The sequence below is a fragment of the Enhydra lutris genome, unplaced genomic scaffold (genome assembly GCF_002288905.1).
Source record: "Enhydra lutris kenyoni isolate GAN:26980312 unplaced genomic scaffold, ASM228890v2 scaffoldscaffold64, whole genome shotgun sequence".
NCBI classification, from domain to species: Eukaryota; Metazoa; Chordata; class Mammalia; order Carnivora; family Mustelidae; genus Enhydra; species Enhydra lutris.
This window is the reverse complement of record NW_019154148.1, coordinates 9,683,620-9,693,609: the sequence shown is the minus strand read 5'-3', so window position 1 is coordinate 9,693,609 and position 9,990 is coordinate 9,683,620. Positions and strand designations below refer to the sequence as shown.

The 9,990-nt window shown below is 43.3% G+C and overlaps 1 protein-coding gene across 1 annotated transcript; it reads left to right on the top strand.

Moving 5' to 3' along the window:
• The first annotated feature begins 280 nt into the window (after window positions 1–280).
• LOC111158863 (T-cell-specific guanine nucleotide triphosphate-binding protein 1-like) lies at window positions 281–9,081 on the top strand. The gene is made up of 2 exons (XM_022521163.1): window positions 281–475; window positions 7,333–9,081. Exon 2 carries the CDS (start codon window positions 7,353–7,355, stop codon window positions 8,667–8,669), a length of 1,317 nt encoding a protein of 438 aa, XP_022376871.1. The 5' UTR covers window positions 281–475; window positions 7,333–7,352; the 3' UTR covers window positions 8,670–9,081.
• Window positions 9,082–9,990: the final 909 nt, after the last annotated feature.

The following is a 9,990-nucleotide window of genomic DNA, read 5'->3' as shown; positions in this document are numbered from 1 at the left end:
CTGCCTGGGATTCTGTGTCCTCCTCTCACTCATGAAGCCAAAAACACACCATATCAATGGTCCTGATGCCTTTCAGTTTCCCTTCCTGGCGATGGCTGTGCTTCTCGGAAAAGGAGCCCTCAGAACTTCAATTTCACTTTCTATTCCGGGAAATGCAGGGCTCTGCAATGTGATGGCTGCTTCTTTTTACTATTGGTCAGAATCCTCTGAGGGTGGAGCAGAGGCCAGAGATGATTTAAGTCCTGCCTGCTCCTCACAGGCAGTATAGACATTAGGGGTGACCGTCAGCTCTTTCTCTCTTCAGTGACTAAACCAGCACACAGTACCTGTTCCAGTGCAAGGCCAGTCTGAGCAGCAGCGCTCCTGCTGTGGGCTGCAGGGAGCACATCCACCAGGCTCAGCATCTCCTGAGCTGCCCAAGGACACATTCAGAGCTCAACGCTGACACCAGGTGTCTCTTTCCCTCCAGGAGCTGGTAAGCAAGAAATCACAGATTTGTATGTCTAAGCTTGGGAGAACCTGGATGCTTGATCTCGGGTGCTGTGGGCTTGAAAGGCTGAGGGGCAGGATGTCTGGTGCATGGCTGTGAGCCAGTTAGAGCATTTAACTATTTGGGACATTTTCAGAGGGAGGTTGGAGGACAAACTTTATTCCTGTGAACTGCAGAAGGATCATGTGAATGTCTGGGGTGTCAGTGGATGGGGCTTTTCCCCAAGAGGTTCCTGATCAGACACCCGCTACTCCCCATCTCATGCCCAACTACCTTTCTGTGGGGGAGACAATGCATGTATTATCTATTAATGACACAATTCAAATAAATAATTTTTTAAAAGATTTTATTTATTTACTTATTTGACAGAGATCACAAGTAGGCAGAGAGGCAGGCAGAGAGAGAGGAGGAAGCAGGCTCCCTGAGGAGCAGAGAGCCCAGTGTGTGGCTGGATCCCAAGACCCTGGGAACATGACCTGAGCCTAAGGCAGAACTTTAACCCACTGAGCCACCCAGGCGCCCCTATGCTTGTTCTTAATAAATATGCTTAGATTACCCATAAAAGGAGTAATCACACATCATGAGACATCAGAGTCAATTATTCCCCAATTTATTGTTTTTTTTTTAATTTATTTTCAGCGTAACAGTACTCATTGTTTTTGCACTATACCCAGTGCTCCATGCAATGCGTGCCCTCTCCAATACCCACAACCTGGTTCCCCCAACCTCCCACCCCGCCCCTTCAAACCCCTCAGATTGTTTTTCAGAGTCCATAGTCTCTCATGGTTCACCTCCCCTTCCAATCTCCCTCAACTCCCTTCTCCTCTCTAACTCCCCTTGTCCTCCATGCTATTATTTATGCTCCACAAATAAGTAAAACCATATGATACTTGACTCTCTCTGCTTGACTTATTTCACTCAGCATAATCCCTCCAGTCCCGTCCATGCTGCTACAAAAGTTGGATATTCATCTTTTATGATGGAGGCATAATACTCCATAGTGTATACGGAGCACATCTTCCTTATCCATTCGTCCGCCGAAGGGCATCTTGGTTCTTTCCACAGTTTGGCGACCGTGGCCATTGCTGCTATATACATTGGGGTACAGATGGTGCTTCTTTTCACTACATCTGTATCTTTGGGGTAAAAACCCAGTAGTGCAGTTGCAGGGTCATAGGGAAGCTCTATTTTTAATTTCTTGAGGAATCTCCACACTGCTCTCCAAAGTGGCTGCACCAACTTGTATTCCCACCAACAGTGTAAGAGGGTTCCCCTTTCTCCACATCCCCTCCAACACATGTTGTTTCCTTTTATTGTTTTTAATTTTAATGCCAATATAGTTAAAATACAGTCTTACATTAGCTCAAGTGCACAATTTAGTGATTCAACAGTCCATGTACAGAACTGTTTCATCCATCCCCACTCACTTCCCCTCTGGTAACCAACAGTTTGTTCTCTATAGTTAACAATCTATTTCTTGGTTTGTCTCTCTCAGTCACTTTTTTTTCCTTTTGCTCATTAGCTTTTTTTCTTACATTCCACATATGAGTGAAATCATATGGTATTTGTCTTTCTGACTGACTTATTTCACTTAGCATGATACTCTCAAACTCCATCCATGTCATTACGAATGGTGAGATTTCATTCCTTCTATGACTAAATAATATATATCACATCTTCTTTATCCACTCATCTATCAGTGGACACTTGGGCAGCTTCCTTAATCTGACTATTGTAAATAATGCTGCAGTAAACAGAGAGGTGCTTGCATCCCTTTGAAGTAGTGTTTTTCTATTTTGGGGGTAAATACCCCGTAGTCCAATCACTGTGTGGTAGGGTAGTTCTATTTTTAACTTTTTGAGGACCCTCCATACTCTTATTCACAGTGGCTGCACCAGTCATTCCCACCACCCATGTACCAGCATTCCTTTATCTGCACACCCTCAGCAACACTTCTTGTTTCCTGGTTGTTCATTTTAGCCATTCTGACATGTGTAAGGTATCTCATTTTAATTTTGACTGGCATTTTCCTGATGATGAATGATGATGTTTATCTTTTCATATGTGTGTTGTCCATCTGGATATCTTTTTTGGCAAAATGTCTGCGCACGTCTTTTGCCCATTTTTAAATTGGATTATTTGTTTTTTGGGTGTTGAGTTGTATCAGTTCTGCATATATTTTATATACTAATTCTTTTTTTAAAAGGATTTTATAAAAAGATTTTCTTTTTAGTTTTTTAGAGAGAAAGAGAGAGAGCATGTGTGGAAGCAGGGGGAGGGACAGAGGAAGGAGAGATTCTCAAGTTGACTCTGTGCTGTGATGGAACTCAGTGCAGGACTTGATCTCATGACCCTGAGAAATAGGGAGCGGTTCACACTGTTGTCTGGCCTTACTCTGTGGCTACCAACCTGAACATTATCAAGCCAAGTTGTTAGGACACAAAACAGGCTTGTAGATGCTTATAGCTTGTAGAATCATAGTTCTTAGATATAAAATAATGTGCTGGAAGGTAGAGCACTTAACTCTGGATTTTAAAGATCCCCTATATTTATTTATTTATGTACTCATTTTACTTATTTATTATTTTTCTTTAAGCCAAGGCTTAATCTCATGTACACATTAACAGAAACCAAGAGTACTGAGTTAATGGAACTATGTACACCATCAGTACCCAAATAGTTAGGGACTGGGACAAGGATTGAACCAGCACATCTCCAAGAATGGGGACTGCAGCCTGATTCCACACACATGGAGAACTGTCACTGCCACCAACAGTTCCCAACTTGGAATCTGAGTTCAGATCCAGGGGTTAGGTTTAGAAGTTACGAGGAACTCTTCAATATAGTGCCCCCTATACATCAGCACCAATGTCCATCATGGACTAAACCAGCAGGTTCCATTAATAAAGACTGCAGACAGGAAGTGGGGAGGAGACTAAACCAGGAAAGAGCAGTAAATACAGACTGTGGCCGGGAACTGGGGAAGGGATTCCAGGGTGGACTTCTGTCTGAGCCAAGGGCTAAGGGCTGGTGCGCTGTCACTGCCTTCTGTGTCTGTGACAGAGTGATCCATTAATCTGGACTTGAAAGGCAATTCAATCAGGCATTGTAATGCAAAAAAGAGCTCAAACCAAGATGAACTTACTGGTTGCCCTTGGAAATATTGAGAAAGACTGAACTCAAAAGGATTCGTGGGGTGCCACTCCTGTGTTTCTTTTTTTCCCCCAGATAGAGTCAAAAGTTTGCTTTGGATCTAGACACTGCCACCAAATCTGTTAAAAAACAAAATTCAACCAAGTATATTCTAAAGACCTAATTGGATTTATTTATTTATTTATTTATTTAAGATGTTATTTATTTATTTGACAGAGAGAGATCACAAGTAGGAAGAGAGGCAGGCAGAGAGAGAGGGAGGAGGAAGCAGGCTCCCTGCCAAGCAGAGAGCTCGATGCGGGACTCTATCCCAGGACCCTGAGATCATCACCTCAACCTAAGACAGAGGCTTAAACCACTGAGCCACCCAGGCACCCAACCTAATTGGCTTTATTAAAAGACTTATGAATCGGGGCACCTGGGTGGCTCAGTGGGTTAAAGCCTCTGCCTTTGGCTCAGGTCATGATCCCAGGGTCTTGGGATCCAGCCACACATCAGGCTCTCTGCTCCGCAGGGAGCCTGCTTCCTCCTCTCTCTCTGCCTACTTGTGATCTCTGTCTGTCAAATAAATAAATAAATAAATATCTTTAAAAAAAAAAAAGAATGCCTTAAAACAACAACAACAACAAAAAGACTTATGAATCAGCCAGTATCCCACCTAGCAAATAGAAAGGAGCTCCATTAAGCTACAGAAAGGGAAAAGTTTTTAAGCACAGAGAGAAACCAGAAAAGAATCCATTGTTTTAGCCAAGTTTTTTCTCCTAAGGGAGAGTTGGGGATCTGTCAGTACAGTTTTTAGCGCTGACCGGGAAATAGCCTTGTTGACTACTGAAAGATTACATCCCTGGAGGTTGAAACCACTTTTAGGTATTAAGCCTTGGTTAACTCAATTGGGGCACTAACTCAAGTGCCTCCATTATGACCCTGTGCCTTTCTTCTTAACACATTGCTCTGTAGAACTATAAAGTCTGTGAGTCATGTTGTTGAGAGGATGAGATAAGAAATGTATGTCTAGATGTTCACCCTGGCATGGATTTCTCACATTCCCTCCCATTTCTTTTTTTTTTTTTTTTTAGATTTTATTCATTTATTTGTCAGAGAGAGAGAGGGAGAGAGAGTGAGCACAGGCAGACAGAATGGCAGGCAGAGGCAGAGGGAGAAGCAGGCTCCCCGCCGAGCAAGGAGCCCAATGTGGGACTTGATCCCAGGGCGCCGGGATCATGACCTGAGCCGAAGGCAGCTGCTTAACCAACTGAGCCACCCAGGCGTCCCCATTCCCTCCCATTTCTACCACAGCCACAGAGGACACACTGCCAGCGGTCAGAATACAAGCTCTCAGGGATACCATAAGGTACTCTGCCCCTGCTCTCCCTGCATTGCTGTCGCAGCAGAAAATAACAAATAACAGGACATCACATACAACATCAGCTGAGGGCATGGCTTTTGTGAGGCTGAAATTTGCTCAGCACATAGGATCTTGCTGTCCACATCTGTTTGCATTTCCTACCCCGTCGTTTGATTTCCTTTTGCTGTATTTGTTCTATTCCTCAGGACTTGTCTCAGTCAGAGATTTCCTCACTCTCCTGTGTATTTTCTCCTACATCCCCTGAGAATGCACAGGCATGAGACCACACCTGATAGGGCTGAAGTCTCATCTCATTGGCTCCTCCCTGAGGCCCTAATTGTGTACACTTCTTTCACACTCACTGTTTCCCATTCTGCTTTGTGTCCTGCCTGCTGTCCAAAGGGGTGATAGTGTTTGCTCTTCACACAGCAAGGGCTTGACCCTGCACATGCCACTTGCTCAAGATTTCTACTCTTCTGCATGTGAAGAATATTCCTGCTGAGCAATCACAAGTGCTTTCTTAAGTTGCTTAATAGCTACCCCTGGCAAGCTAGATTCCCAGTTTTTTCTTCTAAGGAGAATGTTTCCATGCCCTAGTCATATGTGTGTCAGTCCAGACCTTGTACGCTTGCTCTAAATAATTTCTTCCCAAATTTGTTTTTGCCGTCCTCCATCCTAGGCTGCAGCCAATGGCTGCCAGGAAGCCCCTGGAAGATGTGTCTGATCCCTCAGTTTTAGCCCAAGCTCACCTCTCCGGCCTGCATGCTGGCTGGACATCAGTGGTGACTTGAAGCGACTTGCTTGCTGGTCTAAAAATTGAGGGAAACCCTGAGGCAACAGATGAAAAGACTACTTCAGACACCTTAGTCAGAAAAAGGAGAGGGCCTGGGGACCAGACACTCTAATGCATTCTCAAGCCTGACTCTGCCTCCACCTTCATTGTGAATGTTGTTATCAATACAACAAGGGAATAAGAAAAACGAGAAGGAATGTGACGCTGTAATAATCGAGACAGTGGCATAGGGAATATCATGTGACTAGAACAAAGTGTGCTTGTAATGGGCATGCAGACAGGGAGTGTATGGAATGCATGACAACTGAAAATAAATATTTCTACTAAATCAAGCATTTACTCCCTCGATGAGTGCATTGAACCACAATGAGAATCTGGCTGTTTTTAGCCCAGAAACCTTAAAAAGGCCCCGTTTTCTGGACACCCCTTCTTCATTTTTCAACCAGTCTCATCCAGGGAGGCATGTGTTTATTGTCTTCTCTAGCCAGACAATATGAATTCCTACAGTTGCCAGTCTTCATAGGAGAGAGTATACAGATATTTCACATTCCATTTAGTCCTGCGTATATGATTTCCTTGGTTCCCACAGCTCAAGGTATTCTAATCCTTCATGATCAGATAGGTCCAGGACTGCAGATCCAGCTCAGTTTGATTGCCAGCAGGCAAGCTGACAGAGGGACCTCCTCATCATGGCTGACGTCTTACAACATTCCACTCATCTCCTGCTTCAGTTTTTGCTCATGCCACCTTTCCCATCAATGCCACTTTATAGACTAGTCAGTCCTCCAGGTGACTTATCTCTCCCATAGGGTTTCTGTCCTCTTTTACACCCAAGCATGAAACAGGGGATGGATGGGGTCTCAGGACAGTTGGGGTGGTTCATAGCAAGTCCCAGGTGGATAGTCCAGCATGACTTTTTAGAGCATAGGGATCCATGCCCCCTGCTGTATCTACTCCCAGAAAAACAAAAAGAAATCCTTTAACACATTTCCAATCATTAAAAATTTCTATCTCCTAATGAAAAATATACGGTATCTTTTCTGAGAAGGGAAGGAGCCTCTCATCCTTATTTAGCTACCTCATGTGAGAACGAATGTCTCATGGTGATGTTTAAGGTTATCAGAAGTGGATTTTCTGGAGGGTCCCACAGAACAGGTGGGAAGGGGTGTGAGGGTATGTGCTGGTGCTGTCTTCTTAGATTTGCCACCGTGAAGAAGTATTATTTTCATAACATTACAAATACAGAAAACTAAAGCAAGATAAACAAAGAATAATGTGGACAGGAAAGTTTGGATAAAAGAATCAGGCTTTGAAATTAGTCGTAAGAGTGAAGAGTATCTTAAAGAAGAAGGACTTTCCAAGATAAGGGAAGAGACTGAGTAAGGGCAAATTTTACATCCAGGTCAGAAGTCTACACAATGTCTGGACAGAAAGAGAAGCGCTGCTGGATACAATGCTGTGGCCAAGACTGATGTTATACTGTCCCTAAGAGTACAAGCCATCCCTTGTTATACTAACTATTTTTCCTTCCCTCTTCTCTTCTCCCCATAGTGCCTTCTCCTGCTCCAACCATGGGTCAGTCCCCCTCTTCCCAACCCTCTCATGGTGGTGATTTGGCCTCCAGCTTTGAGAAGTTTTTTAAGGACTTCAAGATGGAAAGCAAAATCATCTCTCAGGAAGCCATCAAGTCAATTCAATCAAGCCTGAAAGCGGGGGACATTCAGAGTGCAGTTTCTGTCATCAATAATGCATTGAGAGATATCAATAATGCCCCACTGAGCATTGCTGTGACTGGGGAGTCTGGGACAGGGAAGTCCAGCTTCATCAATGCCATACGGGGTTTGTGGGATGAGGAGGAAGGGGCTGCCGCTACTGGGCCGGTAGAGACAACCATGGAGAGAACGAAATATGAACACCCAAAACTTCCCAATGTGACATTATGGGACCTTCCTGGAATAGGGACCACTACATTTCCGCCACATGAGTATCTGGAGAAAATGAATTTTAGGGAGTATGACTTCTTTATCATCATCTCTGCTACCCGCTTCAAAAGCAATGATGCACAACTGTCTTCAGCAATTGAAAAAATGAAGAAGAATTTCTACTTTGTTCGAACTAAAATAGATAGTGATTTGCGTAACGTAAAAAGGTGTCAACCCAACAAATTTAATGAACAAGAAATCCTGGAACGGATCCGCAATGACTGTGTGGATAAACTTAAAAAGGCCAATGTGAGTGATCCTCAGGTCTTCTTAATCTCCAACTTTGACTTGGCTGACTATGATTTCCCAAGGCTGGAGAGTATCCTTCTGAGGGACCTCCCAGAGCATAAGCGCCACATCTTTATGCAACACCTGCCGAATATTACTGAGGCCACCATTGACCGTAAGAAGGATTCCCTGAGACAGAAGGTCTGGCTGGAGGCCATGAAGGCTGGAGCATTGGCCTTTGTCCCTATGATGGGTTACATCAGTGGTAACGATATGGAGACTTTAAAGGACTCTTTAACCATCTACAGGGTTTTCTTTGGACTGGATGACTCATCCCTGAAAATCATGGCCAAGGACTTGGGTGTATCGGTGGAGAAACTCAAGGAAAACCTTAAGTTTCCCCATTTGCTATCAGTTGAGAAGGATGAGGAATCCTTAGGAGAAAAACTGCAGAGATATGTGGAAAAATTCTGCGCTGTTAGTGGAGGACCCATTGCCTCTGGTATTTACTTTAATAAGATTTTCTACCTTCAAAATTTTGTCCTTGAGACTGTGGCAAGTGATGCAAAAGTTCTTCTTAAAAAACAGACTTCTAAGGACTTTGAGGACTCTGGGCAAGCCTGTTTACCTCAGGATGTTGGGAATGAAAATGGGAAAAGTAAGACAGCCAGCTCCTGAATTATTCTCAGTGCTGCTATGGCACTGGTGCCTGGAAAGATGACTTAGGGCTTCCTTTAAGCATTCTGACCCACTGCCCTCAAGGGTATCACAGACATTTCCATAATACACTCTTAATAAACCACTAACATAATGACTATTATTTGACAGTGAGAGCAATGAGCTCTAAAGAATCCTTCCTTTGTATGATTGTTTTGGGAAAAGTGAAGGACAGTAATCTGGAATTTTCTGATTAGTGGAGAGAATAACTCTTTGTGTGATGGTTACTTCATACACAGCACCGGTTTTTCTACTGACATACTAGTAAAAAATGGCTATGCACAGAGTGGGCTCTGAAAATGAATTTTGAAATAAACGCATGCATAGTGCATTTTTGGTGTTCCTGACATTCTGTTATGTTGTTTCATTTACTCTTCCCCTATCCCCTTAACCCACCATGTTGCATCTCCTCTCCCTTATATCAGGGAGATCATATGATAGTTATCTTTCTCCGATTGACTTATTTCGCTAAGCATGATACCCTCTAGTTCCATCCACGTTGTTGCAAATGGCAAGATTTCATTTCTTTTGATGGCTGCGTAGTATTCCATTGTGTATATATACCACATCTTCCTTATCCATTCGTCTGTTGATGGACATCTAGGTTCTTTCCATAGTTTGGCTATTGTAGACATTGCTGCTATAAACATTTGGGTGCATGTGCCCCTTTGGATCACTATGTTTGTATCTTTAGGGTAAATAGCCAGTAGTGCAATTGCTGGGTCATAGGGTAGTTCTATTTTCAACATTTTGAGGAACCTCCATGCTGTTTTCCAGAGTGGTTGCACCAGCTTGCATTCCCACCAACAGTGTAGGAGGGTTCCCCTTTCTCCGCATCCTCGCCAGCATCTGTCATTTCCTGACTTGTCTAACAATTTTAAATATCTATGCCCCTAACATGGGAGCAGCCAACTATATGAACCAATTAATAACAAAATCAAAGAAACACATCAACAATAATACAATAATCGTAGGGGACTTTAACACTCCCCTCACTGAAATGGACAGATCATCCAAGCAAAAGATCAACAAGGAAATCAAGGCCTTAAATGACACACTGGACCAGATGGACATCACAGATATATTCAGAACATTTCATCCCAAAGCAACAGAATACACATTCTTCTCTAGTGCACATGGAACATTCTCCAGAATAGATCATATTCTCGGTCCTAAATCAGGTCTCAACCGTTATCAAAAGATTGGAATCATTCCCTGCATATTTTCAGACCACAATGCTCTGAAGCTAGAACTCAATCACAAGAGGAAATTTGGAAAGAAC